This window comes from Hyperolius riggenbachi, chromosome 7, assembly GCF_040937935.1.
Source record: "Hyperolius riggenbachi isolate aHypRig1 chromosome 7, aHypRig1.pri, whole genome shotgun sequence".
Lineage (NCBI taxonomy): Eukaryota > Metazoa > Chordata > Amphibia > Anura > Hyperoliidae > Hyperolius > Hyperolius riggenbachi.
The window spans coordinates 255770232-255790306 of NC_090652.1; the positions used below are offsets into that span (position 1 = coordinate 255770232).

General features: G+C 44.8%; 1 protein-coding gene across 8 annotated transcripts in view; it reads right to left on the reverse strand.

The window, feature by feature from the left end:
• UBR3 (ubiquitin protein ligase E3 component n-recognin 3) overlaps positions 1 to 20075 on the reverse strand; it is a 329771-nt gene that overhangs the window by 207913 nt on the left and 101783 nt on the right. For all 8 annotated transcript variants that reach the window (XM_068245563.1, XM_068245562.1, XM_068245559.1 and 5 more), the window contains exons 6-8: positions 10101 to 10167; positions 7880 to 8010; positions 2460 to 2688 (exon numbers count right to left, since the gene is read on the reverse strand). In XM_068245563.1, the coding sequence (XP_068101664.1) occupies positions 2460 to 2688; positions 7880 to 8010; positions 10101 to 10167 (427 nt within the window). The remainder of the gene's footprint in view (positions 1 to 2459; positions 2689 to 7879; positions 8011 to 10100; positions 10168 to 20075) is intronic.

Consider the following 20075-nt stretch of genomic DNA (forward strand, 5'->3'; position numbering starts at 1 on the left):
TGCCTGGCTGTCCTATTGATCCTCTGCCTCAAATACTTTTAGCCATAGACCCTGAAAAACCATGCAGCATAACATCAGCCCTGACAAGATTATCTGCATGCTTGTTTCTGGTGTTATTCAGACACTACTGCAACCGAACAGATCAGAAGGGCTGTCAGGCAACTGGTACTGTTTAAAATAAATATGGCAGCCTATATATCCCTCTCACTTCAGGTTCCCTTTAAAGAGAGCCAGAGGTGGGCTCATGAAATTAAAAAAAAAACAAAAAAAACAGGCTACTTGATCCGGTGGCTGGGAGGATAAGGTGGCCTCCAAACTTGCCGCTCCTGTGGGTCGCACTTTTGTGACCTCTGGGTCACGAACGCTGGAATGAGAGATTCAGTCTTTCATTCACAGCGTGCAGAGAGGCGGGGAAGCGGCAGCCAGGGAGAGAGAGCTGCCCAATGGCCACTCTGGAAACCCTGCAGGAACGCCTCTGGCGGGCGCTTTGAACAGGAAATTCCTCTCCCACGTTTACCTCCAAGATAAAGACAAATATTGTCCTTAGTCTCAGTGGGCTGTAGAGTGGCGGGCGGGGGGTGAGGGGGGGTGCAAAGAGCGGCGGTGGGGGACACAGAGGCATGTCATTAAAGTGAATGGGAACCACATTTAGAAAAAAAATGAAGCAAATGCTTACCTAAGGAGAGGGAAGGCTCTGGGTCATATACAGCCTCCCGTCTCCTCTCTCGGTGCTCTCTATCCTGTGCTGGCTCCCTCCCCGTTTCAATCCCCCACCGAAATGGTATTTGAAAATCTTCGGGAGCCGTATGTGGCTCCATACTGCACAGGCGTGCGCGTGCAAGAGAGCGTGCTTGCGCAGGCGCAGTACAGGGCCCCCTTCTTCAGGAGCACTCGGGCACCCTGAAGACTTCTGAAGCCTCCTTCGGCCGGATAATGCAGTATTTGACTAATTTAGTCAAATACTGCTACCGGGCGAGCCAGCACTGGATCGAGGGGACCAGGAGAGGAGCGGTAAGGCTCTATACGACCCAAAACCTTCCCTCTCCTTGGGTAAGTATCTGTCTCATTTTTTAAAATGTGGTTCCCATTCACTTTAAGCAGCAGAGAACATGCCTCTGTGTCCAACCTGCACCCCCAAAAAACACCTCGGGTTCTCTTTAAAGACTAATCAAGCAGGAGGAGAAGTATCAGAGAATAGACAGCCGCAAAGCTTCGCCCTGCATCAAGCAATACAAAGCAAGCACGTCAATTTAAATTATTTTTAACCGGGTTTGTTCTGAAATCTGATGATTAAAGGACACCAGAAGTGAAAGTAAACAGTGTCCTTTCACTTGCCTGGGGCTTCTTCCACCCCCTGTAGATGGCTTGTATGTCCCCTGCTGTCCTCTCTTCCTTGATCAGCTGTTCAGCCTGCTACAGCAGCCGAGTCATGCAGTACTGCGCAAGCACTGGCCCAGCAGCACATGTCCTTGATCCAGGAGCGCTCTGCATATATGCGCAGCTACGAGCCTAAACGTAGTATGCAAGTGCAGAATGCTCCTGGTCAGGGGAGCACTGATCAAAGATGCTCATCGTCCAGTCAGAACATGCGCTGTACTGCACAACTTGGCTGCTGTAGCAGGCGAACAGCTGATCGAGGAAGATGACTGGGAGGACAGCGCGGACACACAAGCTCTCTATGGGGGCTAGAAGAAGCCCCAGGGAAGTAAAAGGACTGTTTAGTTTCACTTCTGGTATCTTTTAAGTTGTGCAACTTGGTATATTAATCCCTACCCCCCGTTTGAACGTTGATCAGAAAGTAAATGATTGCTTGTTAGTCTGGAAACCTGTGCATGGCTATTTTACGAAGTCTGCCTTATAGGACAACTACGCAAAAAACGTAAAATTTAAAATAAATCAAAACACATACAGACACATTTCTTCTAGAGTAAAATAACCCTTCAATTCCATTTCTTCCATGTTGCTGTAATTTACAGTAGTTAGAAGAAATCTGATAGAGCCAACAGGTTTTGGACTAGCCCATCTTCTCATGGGGGGATTCTCGGGGTTTTGTTTATTGTCAAAAGCACTTAGTGAATGGCAGTTGCTCTGTCCAACTGCCAAAAAAAGTGTACAGTGCGCAAGGAGGCTGGCCAGGATCTTTGTATAAATCTGTTTCAGGGAGTGGGGAGTGTCTTTATAAAACCCTTGATGAGAATCCCCCACGAAGAGATGGGCTAGTCCAAAAACCTGTCGGTTCTGTCAAACTTCTACTACTTGCTGTAAGTGAAAGCAACATAGGAGAAAAGTAATGTATGGCCCATTTTACTCTGGAAAAAACATACTTCTTATTTCAATATGTTTACATGTATTTTAAATGTTACAATTTTTCATGATAGTGGTCCTTTAATGACTATAAAATATCTTGCATGGCTCAATGCATTACATAGATGTAGAGATGACTCCTTTGGTCCCATTACCTTGTAGCTCACTTTTGATAAGGCAACTTTCCATCATGTAGAGCAGCACGGTGACCATAATGTCCAGAAGCTGACATTCCTCGGTCACCTGACGAGCCAGCTCCTCGTTACTGAAGAGCTGAACGCTGATGTGCACAATTCTGTTAGACATGGTGTCCGATTCATGGCTTTTCTTCAGAGTTTTCATGATGAACGCATAGTGCTGTACAAAGGTTTTTGTAAATGCAATCTGCAAAATAAATTAAGGCCATGTAATGTAATAAAGAAACACAATCACTGTCACTAAGAAGCAATACAGGAATAGCCAATAAACAGCCACAACCTGTTAAATCTGTTCAAGATACACTGTGGTGAAAATAACAATTAATAAAATTGCTTATTTATTTATTTACAATATTATCTTATAAATTATTTAGTCAGCATTTGTAAAATCTTTCCTCTCCCTTATTTACATTCAGAAAATTATCACTGGTAGTAACATCTTTAGTTCTGCCAGGTGATCTGTGCAGAATGTCCGTTTACTGGGAGTTCTATGCACAGAGGGAGATATTGCTTGCTTGGCAGTCGGAAGAAGCGGTTATTTCCCACAATGCAATGAAGTTCACAGATAGAAAACTGTGAGGGCTGCTTCAAACTGGGCGCATTTGCAGCACTTTGCTGATCGTCGGCGATCAGGAAAGCACTGCTGCTAATGTATCCCTATAGATACATTCTCACTGTGGCATTTGCGATTAATCCCAAATGCGCTGCATGCAGCCCTTTGGGGACAACCACGTTGTGATTTTTCGTCCTATTGAATGGAAATCACAAGCGCAAATTTATTTTCACGATCGTGAATAGTGCTCAAAATGTGAGATAGCCCTCACGCTGGTTCACTGTAAGAGCTTTTTTAGGGCTAGTGATTTGAAAAGCTCTTGCTAATGCAATGCTATGGGTAATTATCAACTCCTATCGCTCAAGTGAGAACAAACACACAGCACTACATTAGCAAAAGCTTTTAAAAATCACAAGCGCTTAGAAAAATCTCTTGAAGTGTGAACCATCCCTCAGGACCATGGTCGTGACATCACACTGTGGGAGTGGTTTCACCACAATATCATTTGCAGCACGTTCCTGCTGCTACACTGGTTGCGGGCAGCACTTTTGGGATTTCCACTTCTCTCAGATTGTGGTCCCTTTGCTCTGGTACTGTTTTGATACCTACATATTTGTGTGCCTCTGAGGAAGCGGCTTCTGGCCGTGAAACGCGTGTCAGGCAACCTATGGGTCTGTATTATGGATCTGTTGTATTGAACTGTCTACATTTCACTACTGCAATCGAGAGGATTTTATACTGAAGAATAAAGACTTTGTGCTGTTCCTAAAAAAACCTTTAGTATAAAGACTTTTTTTGTGAATATTTATAGCTTAGTGGGGTGGAACTATACTGGTATATTTCATTTGTGGAATCTGTGAATAAAACCCTTACTCAGCCAACTATAAGATGGTGTTCTGTAATTTCAACTGGGTCAAACTTAACTGCCACTGATGCAAGAATACCCCTCACCAATCCCTGGCAAATTCACCAGCTTCTAACTACATTATAACTTCTTACCATCATATTGGCAATTTTCACCTTTTGCAGACACCGTTGATTGAAATCTAAGTCCCGTTTCCGGTCTCTTTTTCCTGCCAGGGCACATATTTCCTGCTGTTCTTGCCGCCGCTGTACTCTACTGACTATTGACAGCTGAGCTCCATGCGCCGATCAAGACCCAATTTAACTGGCTCCTGAACCTGTGAACACTGTGAGCCAATCATAGTGATCTCAGCAGTAAAATAGGGAAAAAAAAGGCTCTGGTGGACCAGAACTCTAGCAAAGGACATAGCAACAAGTGTTCATTTCACAAGTTGCTTAGACCTTCACTGCTTTGCTTAGAAATTCAAAGCTGCTGTGTTATTTGTGTATTTAGCCAGATGAAACGGTCTTATCAAGAGATGTGAAGACTGCTGGAATCTGCCAGCTCTCTCTTCATGCATAAATACCGAGACTGAACCCTTTCAGTGTCCCCTGGAAAATGAATCCTAGTTATAGCTTCAGGTTTTGTTTTCTTTAGGATTTCCATAAATTCTAGTGAAGAATACAATGTATCATCATCAATCCTTTTTTATGTATTTATACAGCGCTGACATATTACGCAGCTCTGTACAGAGTATATATTGTCTTATCACTAACTGTCCCTCAGAGGGGCTCACAATTTAGTCCCTACCATCAGGGACGTACTTAGAAAGCTCCGGGCCCCCCTGCAACCCCCCCTCCAGAGCCCGCTCAGGGACTTTTGGGGGGCAGGAGGGGTCGCAGCATAAGAGGAGAGCTATGGCCACAGATTGGTGGGGAGGGGGGAAATTCCCCTGACCCTCCCTCACCTCGGGCTCTCCTCTCAGCGCTCCCCTCCAGCAAGCAATCATTGGTGGTGCTCGTGGCAGCGGCGGCGGCAGGCAAGCTGAGTACATACCTCCTTCTGGCCGGAGGTCTCCGATCACTAAGGCCTTGTTTCCACTTAGTGCGCTTCTATCCGCTTTTTATCAGCACATCAATGTTACAGATTGATACATGTTGCTGAAAAGCGGACAGAAGCGGACAGAAGCGCATAGATGGAAACGAGGCCTAAGTGCTTCATAGAACTTCCTGTTTACACGAGCACCACCAATGATTGCTTGCTGGAGGGGAGCGCTGAGAGGAAAGCCCGAGGTGAGGGAGGGGGGGGGGGGGGAATTTCCCCCTCCCCACCGATCTGCGGCCACAGCTCTCCTCTTATGCTGCGACCCCTTCTGCCCCCAAAAAGTCCACGAGCTAGCCCTAGGGGGGCCCCGGGCCCCACCAACACCCCCCCCCCCCCCCCCCGCGACGGCAGGGGTCGCATCCCCTATTGTTACGCCAGTGCCTACCATAGTCATATGTCTAATATCGTGCAGACCAGAGTTCAAATCTCGGCTCTGCCTGTTCAGTAAGCCAGCACCTATTCAGTAGGAGACCTTAGGCAAGTCTCCCTAACACTGCTACTGCCTATAGAGCGTGTCCTAGTGGCTGCTGCTCTGGCGCTTTGAGTCCGCCAGGAGAAAAGTGCAATATAAATGTTATTTGTCTTGTATGTATCATAGCCTAGGGCCAATTTAGGGGGAAGCCAATTAACTTATCTATATGTTTTTTCGATGTGGGAGGAAACTGGAATGCCCGGAGGAAACCCGTGCAGACACGGGGAGAACATATAAATTCCAGATGTTGACCTGGCTGGGATTCAGGGACCCAGTGCTGCAAGGCGAGAGCGCTAACCACTACACCACTGTGCTACCATTTAGAGCAGATAAGAAATTATAAGTTTAATTTCAGAGCCTGGCAGTCCTGAAAGGGGTTTATTACAGCGTACTTACTGTCCTGGTGTCGGTCAGCACAGCATGCGTAAAAGCCAAGAGACAGCTCTCCCTGCACGGCATTCTAGTTTTGGTAAGAAGTACGGCCCATAGTCCCAAGACCACAAGTTTAGTCTTAACCACTTGAGGACCGCAGTGTTAAACCTCCCTAAAGACCAGGCCATTTTTTGTTAAATGGGCCACTGCAGCTTTAAGGCCTAGCTGCAGGGTCGTACAACTCAGCACAAGTAATTCCCCCTCCCTTTTGTCCCCACCAACAGAGCTCTCTGTTGGTGGGGTCTGATCGCTTCCCCAGTGTTTGTTTGTTTTTTTATAAATATTTATGTGCTTTATTTTTTTAATACATTCTAGTATTTATTTATTTAATACCTCCCTCCCCCAGCCAGCTAATAATGGCGATCGGCTGTCATAGGCTTCAGTCTATGAGAGCCGATCACTCTCCTGTGTCCCCGGGGGACAGCCATGTCACACGGCTGTCCCCAGTATAGCGCTGCCTTAGATCGCAGCGCTGTACAGCCTAATTAGCGGCGATCGCTGCTGGGAGACTGAAGGCAAAGCAGAGCTCTGCCTTCTAAGCAGAGATGTGCGCGCGATCTCCTGCTAGCCCCATAGAAGGCCGATCATGCCAATCGCTATGGAGCAGTCCTGGGGCTGCCGTCGTGTTCACGCCAATTGGCGTGGAGCGGCCGGCTAAAGGTTAAAGTTACCAGTACTTTTTTATTTTTAATAGGACTGCAATTTGCAGATATAATAGCATGCAAGGAACCTGTATTTTTGCTGAATGAATAGGGGCTATAAATACACCTTTAGTCAAATCTTCAGAAGCGGATGGATATCTGCAAGCAGAATAAATCACTGGCATCACGTTTGTTACATGTGCCACTCAGGCCAGTTGTGATAATCCTGTGCTCCTGAGTTCTTTTGTAAAGAATAAAGGAGATACTAAGAATCCCCCGTGAGGAGATGAATTAGTCCAAAACATGTCCGATTTTTACTGCCTACTGTATGCGAGAGCAACATAGAAGAAAAGTAATTTTTAGTTAGCAGTGCAAGTATGCATACACTCATTTTTGCTATAGTGATCAGTTAAAGATGTAACACTCACACCACCTGTCAGGATCGATCCTGTGGATGGCACTGCAGGAAACAAGTACTGTACAGATGCCTTGGTGTGATACACCAGAGCAACGTACACTGTTGCTATGGGGAGAAGAGGCAATGACATGGAGTATGACAAAGCAGCTTCCAGCAGGCAGGGTAAGGAAGGGAATCTGCAAAAAGGGGTTGTTTTATAAAGATCTGAGATGCAACCACCTCGGCCAAGTTCCATCTAGCATGAGCAAGTAGCCGGTACACACTGGCACCTTCTGGTAAACCAATCCATCAAAACAGATCCAATTTCCGTTCCATTTGATCCATTTCTGTTCCGTTTGTATCGGTTTTACAACGGAAGGCACTGAACAGCTGTCGGGGAAAATGTGAGTGCTATGTTGAGAAACACTGCTCTAGACCCAGTATTTATAGAACGCCGACATCTTCTGCAGCGCTGTACAGAGTAGATAATCATGTCCCAAGTACGGAGCATTGATTGCTGCATTCCAGAACCCCATCCTTCTCCCCCCTTCCCAATCCCCCCCCCCCCCCCCCCCCGCTCCCATCACCAAAGTAGATCTTTGAAAGATAAAACAGTCCGTAGCCAGTGTGTTGTAAAGATCTATCCCTCATTGCCTCCCAAGCACTGCTTCAGCCTCCGTTTCCATTCCACTGGGCTCCGCTGTCCAGGAAAATCGATGCAGCAGCAAACTTGCTGTCTGTTCAGCGGAGCGGATCCGTTTGAACGGACAGATGTGAACGGATACACAGATACATAGGTTAACATTGGATCCGTTTCTTTGTTCCAATACGAACCGGGACCTAAATGTTTTCTGCATGCATATTTGAGTGTGGCAATATGCCTGCAATTCACCACTCCCAAAATTGCCCATGTCAAGTAAGCTTAAAGGGTTCACCTTATACTCTTGATCAGGTAGCATGTTGAGTAAGAATGTGACCATCTTCTGTGGAAATTCATACTTCACTGTCCAAAATAATAGCTCTTCTAGAAAACATTTATGCTTTAATACATCCATAATAGACTGATCTGTAAAGAAAAAAATGAAAAAGAAAAATTTAAGAATGCTAAATCTGTAAAAGACACACAAGACCAAAGCTTTCATCTTTTCCTGCTGCATGAATCTGCATAAGATCTGCATCTCAGAATTACTTGTATCTCATTGACCAATGATCACTCAATGATGAGCGCAATAAAATACACTGACAGGAACAGACATTATCCAAGTTGACAACGAATGTTACAATCTGATGGCTCAACCTGTAGGCAGTCTTTTCGCATCTATGTAGAACGATGGCTCATTTTTTTTCATTTGCACTGCACCCCAGATTACAAATATGTTGTGAAGACTATGCTAGGGCTGTCACAAGACTGTGGAGCACTTCATCAAGACTTGTGTTAGGAAAACTAATGCATATAGAGGCTAGTGACACCTTTGTTACATGTGTACAAGTGTCCTGTAAGTTCGCTTAAACAGGAAATGTAATGCCATATAGTAGAGGGTAACAAATTATTCAGAACAAAAGTTTGCCTTCTTAAACAGAAGGTATTTGTGATTATTCAGGTTGGAGTGAGCATATGATGTCTCCTACAATGTATAACTGCTGAATATGCAAATCATCCTTTGTAGCTAGCCACACCTCCAGAACCGCTGGAATGCAATGATGTGTCAGCTTATTAATTGTACAGAGCCACAATATTCCAACATGCATAAAGGCTATTTCGGATTGGTTGATTCTCATCAGTGCATGCCATGGATTAATGTTGCTTTCTTACACACTCCTAGAAGTTCTGGTTCACCATGAGCTTGCTGGGTAATCTGTAACTATAAATCATTCAGAATAACCATTTTTACCTATATAGTTTCCCTGGCGGTATGGACGAGCCTGACTCGTCCAGGGAAAAATAGCTGAAAATTGTATGGATGAGTCAGGCTCGTCCAGCAGTTCTCAGGCAGGGTTCTGTTTTTCACATTAAAATTTGAGTTTGTACGCACATTTTTTCATTCTCTAGAAACCTGCTTGTGAAAATTTGCACACAGGAATATTAATGCAATACAGTATATGCATTTGAAAAATTGCACGTTTTCAGCCAAAAAGCTGTAGAGTGGGGACATTGTGACCTGGCAGAAAGGGAAAATTGTATTTAATTTTTGACAGGATTTAGTGATTTAAACTTTTATTATACTCAAAATGTACACTAGACCCTTGGCTTGACCCATATTGTTAAGTCACATTCAGAAATTTCATGATAATTAGAACCACTTTTTCCACGTTTTGGAGGCATTTTAAATACAGTACTTACCGAACCCCCAGTGCCGTCAGGCAGCCTCCCTGTACCTCCTACCAGTCTCCTAGTAGCTTTCCAGCACCGGGTCATGTGACACGCCGACGTGAGTGCACGGAGGTTGCCGGAAAGCCGCTCAGAGATACAAGGAGGCTGCCAGACGTTGCTGGAGGCTCGGTAAGTATTTGGAGGGAAAGGTCTGTGCTTTTTTTAGCCAGTTGGCAAGCACATGTACGCGGCATCAGGCAATACCCACCAGAGCAAGATACTGGGGAATGTGCTGTAATAAGGCATCTTTTCCATTATTTATTTTATTGATGTATTTAGCCACTCCCTCACCCTCAACATGCAGCTAAGGCAAGCTACCAGGTTTGCTAGTCATGTCCATGTCAGGAGCTGATAAACCTCTTTCTCTGCAGGACTTTCCTGAAAGGAAAGGAAGGAGGAGGTTTCAAGGGGAGACATGCAGGACTCATGTAGCAAAGCCCTGGACAGCTCACAGTGGTATTCACATACACCCCCTAGAGCCACCCTCAATGATCTTTTTATAATAGATAAGAATGCTCAGGGGCACACAGTGTCACAGGGAGATAAACACTTGTGTAGGTGTGCAATCCCAAAGCTTAAACTGCAGCCCCACTAGGTCTTTTCAGAAGTGTGTAGAGTCATTATGAAATGTGGACACTTCAGAAAGTAGACACACAGAGACATAAAGCCTTCTTGACTGCACTATAGAGTGCTCCAAACGCTGTAACACGAGACACTTGACATTCACATGTTTGGTTAGCTGGAAGTCCCATTACCAAGCCAGAGTCACTTGAAGCTAAACATACCTTTGGCGCTACTGCTTAATTTCACTCGTTTTCGTTTCCCCACACACGGCCTGTCATCCTGGTCCTCCTGTAAAAGTAAGCACCATTTAAATGTCAGAATCCTCAACTGCTTATCAGCAGCAACATTTTTTGCAGAACAGAACCACATGGTGTGCATTTCCAGCATCTACTGGGTATATTGTCATTTTCAGTTTGGCTCTCAAAATTACGCCTACCACAAACACAGCCACTGCCATGATTAAAACATAAAAAGCTGAGGTTACATTAAATGAAAACAGAATGTAAAATATTTGTTCTAGAAATACAGACTACTTACGGTAAATAACAGGCATATTTTGACTTTCTCCCTAAAGGTTCGAGCTTGGCCATATCCCTTTTACTATCTCATGCCCATTATTGTTCCTGTTTAATAATGGGTGGCTTCGCTGACCAACAGAAGCTCAGGAGCTGCGCTCACCTGACCTCTAATAGTCAATACCAGAGGAGCAATGAACTGCTATAGAAAAATTGTATTCTATAGATAACTTTTGGATATGTATTTTTTACATCTTATGTCGAAATTAATTTTAAAAATTTAAAATGCTTGTGAATGATATGTATAAAATATATACTTGTTCCCAGGTAAAATGCACTATAAATTACTTTTTTCTTATCTCGCTGTCGCTTAAAGTGGATCCGAGATGAACTTTTACTCATTGCAGAATTGTGTTCCTTTCCTATTGTTTATAGGGCATTCCTCAAGCCAAATACTTTTTTGTTTTTGTTTTAATACTCGAATTCCCTATAAATTAAACAAGCCTCGCAGCTTTTCAGAGAGCCTTGGCATTTTCAGACAGTACCAACGGCTCATGGGAGCTCAGTCTGGGCAGGAGGGGGGAGGTATTACTAGCCATAGATTTCAGAGGCAGAGGGGAGGAGGGAGGAGGGGGGGGGGGTAGGTGTTTTTCACAGGCTGAGTGCCGAAGATGCAGATAAGTCTGCCTCTGTGTAATGTTTACAAACAACATGGCTGCTGTCATTGTATCACAGGAAGAAATAATCATATTCTATTAAAGCTGTTTGCAGCTAGATTTGCTGTGTAAACTATCTAAACTTTAGATATATAGACAAGTTACTTGTTATAGTTAGTTTTTCATCTCTGATCCGCTTTAAGGTAGTCATAGACCTGACGATCATGGGCAGATTTGACAAATTTATCTCTAATTGAATCTGATTAGAGATAAACTTGTCTCTTTGTCGAAGCTGCTTATATACTGTAGGCCGATTCCCGACCGATTTCAGCATGAAATCTTCAGGGAATCGGTTGAGCTGACACGTCCCCCTCGCCGCTGCCTCCCAATGTATAAATGTCCCACCCGTGTGTGCTTTTATACAATACCTGTCCGGTAGCAGCCTCCGCGTGGTGTCCGTCCATCTTGCCAGGTTCTAACAGTACACGCTAGCAGCGCATAGCGTCTGACGTCAGACACTATGTGCCACTAGAGTGCATGCAGAACCTGGAGAGACGAACGGACACCGCATGGAGGCTGCTACAGGACAGGTAATGTATAAATGCACACACAAGGGGGCACATTTATACATTGCGGCAGCAGCATCGGGGGTTTTGTTGCTAGTTCCGAAATCGTCCGCCAAACCGCCGCTTACCCGACCAACCAAATTCGGCCCGACACCTTGCAGCATGCATGATCGACAATGTGACCAATTTCCGTCCAAAAATTGTGATCTTTGTCGGTCGGGCATGAACTCGGAGGCACCAATTTTCATTCAAGTTGATAATAATCGAATTGAATGGTTGATCTGCCTCCAAGTCGCTGTTGTATGGCCACCCTTACAGTGAAAATCTAATAAATCACACCGGTTTTCGTTCTTGTCAATAGCACTTTCTGACTGGTAGTCGTTCAGTTCCACTGCCAAAATTGTGTGCAAGGCAATAGGAAAGCCAGCTTTATAGATACTTCCCAGGGGGTGCTTTAGTAAAGATTGAGGCCAGATTCACACTGCGGTTCAATGATCATATCGCACAAATAAGCTTAAAAAAAAAAAAGGCCTTCAGGGATTCTGGCAGCAATGCGCGGTAATCTCCCTTCTGGCTGCAGGCCAAGCAGGAAGTGAGGTTCTCTAGAACTGTTGCTTCTGCAACAAATTGGGAACTTCCGGCAGAACGCAACGTGCCACGCTAGGTATGAAATGCCCCGTACACTTTCATTGATGTAGCATTATCCTGTGGCAACGCGCCAGGGTGAAAGGAACCTGAAGGAAATACTGAAAATACCCCATGAAGAGATAGATTAGTCCAAAACCTGTCAGATCTGTGAGATTTTCACTGCCTACTGTAAGTGGCAGAAACATGGGAGAAAAACAATTTATGGTGCACTTTACTGCGGAAGAAATGTACCTCTTATAAACATGTATTTTAAAAGTTACAATTGTTCACATTACAAAGGGTCTTACACTTTCCCACACTATTAGTATTGTCTGTCAGTGCCGCCTAAAATGATCTAACTAGGACTAGGGGGAATCTCAAGATAGATAATGCGACTCATTCTACATGTCAATACACGAGACACTGATGGGATGATTTAGTGTATCCTCTAAAGCGGTCCATATACTATGTACTATGTATTAAATATAACAAAGAACAATTGATATTTCCCAAATACTGAATATTTGCCTAGGTTGTCACTTTTAATTGGATTTTTGTAAGAAGCAATGTTTTATCATATATGCCGTCTAACCAGGGATGTGAAACTCCAGTCCTCAAGGGTTAAGGTCCTCATACATTTTTGTCACAACTCAAATTAATTGGTGGGACTGAATCAGGAAAGGGGAGGGTCATCAAGTAGAAATGATTTCCCCGTGTCTCAGTCCATCCTAAACTCTGGCATAGATATGGCCCTCAAGGACTGGAGTTTGACATCTGTGGTCTAATCTACTAACGATGTTGAATACTGTACCTTATCTTCAAGGGAAAGAAGACAGAGGTGTGCTTTGCCCTGGAAGCAGCACTGTAATGAAAGTGGGGTTGTTAGTGCATAGCCCTTGGTAAGCGACTTGGGCTGTGCCAAGAGCTGTCCTAGTTCTCTATGAAATTACTCTAGGGACATGGCCTAAAAACCCGCATAGCAAATAGCATTGTGACTTTCATTTCAATGACCAGCTTTGGGAGGTAGATTCCTAGTCTTTTACTCAACAGCACCCTCATAACCGCACACAGTAAGATTGTGCAAATAGATGTCGATAGGTATGATGGGTGGCAGGGACACTCTGGAAAGACACACATACACACAACTAGTGTTGCCTTGAATAATTGTTCCCAGTCATTTGGGTGATTGTTTACTGTACGTACAAGCTTCTTCCAGAGTTTTTGGCTTCCTCTTCCTCAGAAATGGAGACTCTTTGGCTGACTGCTTATAAAACTACGTATATACCATAAATGTCGGCTGATAATGACAGACAATTGAGTATGTGCACAGATGCTGCCTGATTGATCCCTGGTTAACACCCCCAACCCATCCCCGCACAATTCGCCTACCCCCTTGGAATCTGCTCTATCATGCGCTGATCATCGTCCCTTCATCCTCTTCCACAGAAACAGAATGCACTGTGTGTCTGTAAAGCATCAGTCCCCAATTTGCCACCCGTGGGATTGCTTCCTGATTGCTTGTGTGTACTTAGTTTCAGTTACTGCAGAAGCTGTTGTGTGAGATACCATCTGTTCAACCTCCGCCACACATAGAACAGGGCAAGAAGTCTGTACACTATTATTTTAGTATTTATATTGCACCGACATCTTCTGCAGCACTGCACACAGTATATAGTCATGTCACTGACTGTCTCTCAGAGGAGCTCACAATCTAATCCCTACCATAGCTATGTCTATGTTTGCATCATGTAATGTACAGTATGCATTGTAGTTCTAGGGCCAATTTAGGGGGAAGACAATTAAATTATCTGTACTCTATGTTTTGGAATGAGGGAGGAAACTGGAGTGCCCAGATGAAACACATGCAGACGCGGGGAGAACATACAAACTCTGTGCAGATAGTACCCCAACTGGGATTCAAGCCAGAGTCCCATCGCTGCAAGGCGAGAGAGCTAACCACTACGTCGCCATTCTGCCCACTAATCTTTGTTAAAACATATGATCCTCTTTGCCTCTGCACACACACCTTGTGACCCCCTTTGTAAGGACATCTGCACGATTGGCAACTGCCTGCAGAGCCCCCTTTGCAGCAGTGACTGCAGCCAATGTAAGCAAACATTGCACTACTGTGGATTAAAAATAAAAGCATTTATTGGATGGTGCACGTCTCTACTGCCTTACAAACCATAGATGCCTGCTTTTTTTCGAGTACCAGTCTGACCAGTGTGCAGAGGGCTGCAGACCTTCAGGGGATTAAAGTGTTGAAACCACTGACATACTTCACAATTGGCAAGTGGTGTAACCAAACTTTTTCTTGTTGATAAGTTTCACCTGAAGCCTTTGTACCATGTGATAATTATCCATTGTGTGTACTTAGCTTTATAAACAGCTTTTAAGATAATATTGTATACAGACACAATAAAAAGGTTTTACAGGTAAAAGCGAGGTTATATAGTCATAAATAGTCAAGGTTACAAAAAGAAACCAGATCACGTTCTGCCTGGTACACACAATACAATTTCCCATCAGATAGATGGGTTGAATAGATTACTTCCAACAGGTCCGATCTAATTTCCAATAGTTTTCCTGATTGATTTTGTATAGAATTGATCGTCAATATCGAAAAGAAAAAAAACGGAAATCAGATCAGACCTGTCGGACATAATCTATTCGACCCATCTGACGGGAAAATGCATGGTTTGTACCAGGCACATGGCTCCATTTCCACTGGCAAGAGCAGTCTAACATGTGGTTTAATGTGGGTGCGGACATGAGTTTGAATGCAAATTTGCTAAATCACATGCATTCTTATGTGCGTTTTAAATGCAAATATGTGCATATATCCGTGACTGCTTCCTAGCATGCAGAAGCATATTTGATGGGAAAATGTATATGGGCTGATTTTCACAGAGCCTGCAGGACGCACGCTGGCACTTACAGAAATGCAAGTACACGTAAATGCGTTCTGTTGCCATGGAGGGTGACAGAGGAAAGATAGTGCAGTGCATGGCTGAGAGGGAAGACAGGAGAATAACGGTAAGCTCAGCCTAAGCTTGGCTGAGAAGATCCAGCACTCAAAATTTCTGAGCAATGCATCGGGGCTGCCTTACACATGCTGAATACTTTGCAGAGGCAGCCTCGGTTAAGAACCCTCCAGTATGTGTATAAAGCTTTACATCTGTTATCTTCTAATACCCTCAGCTTCTGAATAGCCCAGGGTGTATAACAAGTCATGTCCTGGACTGTGACTTCACAGAAGTAGCCTCACATAAATGCTGGAGAATGAAAACAAACTCACTAGACTAAATCATATGACAAGAGGCTGCCAGCTAAAAGATAATGTTTAATAAATCCAAGCAAGGTAAATGCTGTCTGAGGATCTCCAGCCCCAGGGAAACTTTGGTGAATCAGGACTATTTTTTTGTCCTGAAAGGTTAAACTATTCCTACGTAAAATGCCTTTGAAATTAGATACAGAGGATTGTTCGGAATGACAAGAAGAAGTGCTGGTCTACTTACACACAATACAGTCTATTTGATCACCCTATGGCAAAACATAAGTAAACACAGGTAACATCACCATTCAGGTTTGGGGACTTCATAGCTGTGGAGAACGCAGTAAGCACAGCTGTGACATTTACTGGATAAACACTGGGAGCGTCATCAAAGTTCACAGTATGATCCTGCTGCCATCACCCGTGACTTGCATGAATCTCTGAGGAACAGGGTGGCTTTCCAGAACTTGGAAACATATTGGACAACGTGGAAGAAAGGTAGTAGGGAAACGTCAAAAAAAAAGATAAAAAGAAGCCAAATGGTGAAGCGAGTCATACCCAAAAATCATAGGCAATCAAGGGTACTCAAACTGAGGAAACAAAAGAAGCGCTATATAGGCCAATAAGGAACCTAGAACCATCCCCAAGAAGGTGGTAAAGTTGCACACCAAAAAAATATAAATCATATATAATGAGGACTTCTTTCCACTAGGTGCTGCGGCTGTTCATGATTTAGCTGTGGCTCCCATGCTCCTGCCAAGGTGTAACCCAAATCACAAGGCACGGCGATAGGGATTCAGGTGTGCACAGCGGGAATCTGCAGCATGCCATACAGAATTGCACCACACTGCGATTTAGAAGACAAACCATAGAAGGAATAGGGAGAGTTTCTCCCACCTGACTCGCCTGCAGGAAATACTGCCAATTGGGCCACATTCAGCCCTAAAACAAGATATCACCCCTCCAACTAAGATAATCTGAACACTGGATAAAAAGAAGGCGGCTCCCAGTGAAGATACAATATATAAAATATAATAGGGCTGGGTTTGTACAGTACTAATAGAAATGATTCACTAGGTGTAACTAAAAGGAAAAGATTGGCTCGGAAGCAAATGGATCCTATGCAAAGCAATATGATCTATTCCCATCCATTCACATCTGACTTTTCCAGATTAGCCAGCGTCGCCAATTATTCACCTGTCGCTGCCTGTTTGGATCCTCCACTGCAGGAAAGAAGTGCTAGGTATACAGATCCAAACACAAGCATTAGGCTCCTATTGGTTTGCGAAAGACCAATGGCAATTCTTCTGCCTCAAAGAGGCTTTTCATTGGTTCAATGAGTAGTGGACCAATGAGAATCCTCTTTTGCAATGCATTAGGAAGGAGCCTGATGCTTCTGATGGGGCTCAGATCGTTATAACAAGCGCTTCTTCCGTGCAGAGACCCAAGCGGTGGTGCCAGTGGCAGAGGAAGACACAAATAAATGGTGGCAGATGAATCAGCTGGTTGCAGCATGAACGACAAGCGCAGTCATGGAAACTACGTGGATCCGCTGTTAGCGCTCTGTGAACGCACCTTAAAAAAGGGGCTTACATCCAAATAGACATCACAGACAGTTTATAGCCAAACTTTTATTAGTGTGCACTTCAAGAATGCACATTTCATAGGCGACACCTACTTCATCAGGCAAATTATTATAAGTATTTTATCTACACTAAGGCCTGGTGCACACCAAAAACCGCTAGCAGATCCGCAAAATGCTAGCAGATTTTGAAACGCTTTTTATTTTTCTGTAGCGTTTCAGCTAGCATTTTGCAGTTTTGGGAAGCGTTTTTGGTGTAGTATATTTCATATATTGTTACAGTTAAGCTGTTACTGAACAGCTTCTGTAACAAAAACTCCAGCAAAACCGCTCTGAACTGCCGTTTTTCAGAGCGGTTTGTGTTTTTCCTATACCTTACATTGGAGGCAGAAATGCCTCCGCAATCCAAAATCTACAGCAGCCCGGGAGTATGCGTTTCTGCAAAACGCCTCCCGCTCTGGTGTGCACCACCCCATTGAAATACATTACCCTAGAGTTTCCACATCCGTAATTGGATCTGAAAACGCTGCCGAACCGCTCTGGTGTGCACTAGGCCTAACTGCAACCTTCTCTTTATGTAGTTTCCATATTTCACTAAGGTTTTTCTGGGCTGGAGAGCATAACCTGCTCCTCTGAACCACCTTGGAAAGACACCACCGAGGCCTTGTGGTGACAGAACCTGTTTAACAATGAGAGGGGCAGCGCCACAACAACCGGGACACGGGGACTCACCACCTCCTCCTTCCATCCGTTCAGGATCAGCAAACTGCAGATGTACACAGGGGAGAGGCTACCTCAAGCGATGGCGCTCGCACACGCCGTGTCACGCACACTTCCTGCTCAACTGCTCTCACCGGCAGATGGATCAGAGCAGAATAGCGTGGATCAACATACCAGCGGTTCAGCACGAGGATGATGTGGATCACACAAGCTGGGGTAGGACAAACCCCCTTACATGATTGTCCGTTAGTATCCACAATATCAACTTTAATTTATTATAGGTATTTTATCTACACTAATTGCAACCTTCTCTTAATGCAGTTTCCATAATTCACTAAGGTTTTTATGGACTAGAGAGCAGAACGTGCTCCTCTGAACCCAATCTCCAGGCATAGATGTAGAAATATACCATCCAATAAGCTGTGTAAATGAAATTCTGAAATGTCACCTTTTTCTGAGAAATTAGGTTTCTGCACCTGAAAGTCCTATATTGAAATTTTTATCACATGACCAAAAGCAGATGTGAGACATTCATTTCAGGCTTTGTAGGTGGGGCTGCTGCTGTTGTTTGGATTGCAACATTTTGTTGCCTAGAAGGACAAGCACAGACATCTCATTGACAGTCTGTTGTTACAGAAGTGGCCAGTGTCTGACTTTTTGGACAGGTACTATGAAAGCTATTTATTTGTAAAGCTGGCCATGCACTAGGCCGATTACACGCCGATCGACAGCAGATTCAATCACTGGGATCAAATCTGCTGTCAAATCGTTCACGCTAAACTTCGATCGATTTCGGCCCGAAATAGATCGGTCCCGTCGATCGCTCCGTGCGGGAAATTTCCGTAGATCGCCCGCGGGTAGGGAGCGCATCGCTAGCGGCGTACGATCGACGCAGGTATACATTACCTGAAGCTGGCTCCCGGCATCTTCTCCACATCACGGCATCCGTGTATAACTTCCTGTGTCACTGCAGTGACAGCGGAAGTACAAATAGAGGGCGCTCTATTTGAACTTCCGCTGTCGCTGGAGTGACAGAAAGTTATACGCAGATGCCGTGATGCAGAGAAGATTCCCGGGACCAGGCTTCATATGGGGGTGGGGGGGTGGGGGGGACAGGCGACAGCGGCAGCTCAGCAGATGGTGAATCGGTTTCAGGCTGAAATCGATTCACAATCTTTTTGCAGTAAAGGCAGCCATACGATCCTTCTCTGATCAGATAGGGATCTATCTGTTGGTCGAATCTGATGGCAAATCGACAAGTGTATGGCTACCTTAACAGTTACCCAAGGAAACAAAGGCAAGTCCACACACAAAGTGCCTGCAAAGTATTAGGAAAACATTTCAGCCTGTATTGGGGCTTTGAAATCTGCCTGCTATTAAAAGCAATTCGAGCCGAAGCTCGGGTTACAAATAAGATAGTAACCTGTAGAGAGGGAAGACTCAGGATCTTATCGAGGCTTCCCTTGGTAGTCCGATGACCCTGTCCCTGAGCGCAGCCCCCTCCACAATCGGGCTGCACTCCTCCTCCTCTTACAAGCATGGCCGTGCAGCAGCCACGCGCCCACACATACGCAGTAGCACAGAGTTCATAGCACCGGCTTACTGCGCATGCGTGTTCACGCGGCTATTGCACGACCACGCTAAGGAAGAGAAGGTGCGTGGCCCCAATACCATTATCAACAATGTCTTGTCGCTAATCTTCAGGGGAGGCGTGGTCAGCGACGAGGGACATCGGAGCAGCGAAGGAAGCCTCAACAGGATCCTGAGGTTTCCCTCTCTTTAAGTATCTCATTTTGTACCGCAGCTTCGGCTCAGTACACTTTAAGTGGCAAAAGTCTATAGCCTTTCTCTGAATCACACTGTAATGTGGTGAGGGCTGATGAAAGATTAGTAAATTGGCAGTTGTGTGATTGTATTTGCATGCACAAAACTGCAGTGAGTACTTTTTCCATATATTTTTTCTTTAGGATATACAAGTAGTCCCAATTTAACGAACGAGATAAGGACTGTAGGTTCGTTCTTAACCTGAATCCGGCCATAAGTTGAAACAAAAGCCATCTCTGCCCCCTGTACCTCCAGGGTTCGGCTCGGTTCCCTTGTGCCTCCAGTGTCCCCCTGTGCCTTTAGTGTGTCCCCTCTACCCGTTCCCTCAATGCCCTCCTTTGTGCCACCTCTGCCTCCACTGTGTCCCTCAATACCAACTCTATCCCCCTGCCCCCTTTCTACCTCCTCCTGCCCCCTTTGTGCCTCCCTCTG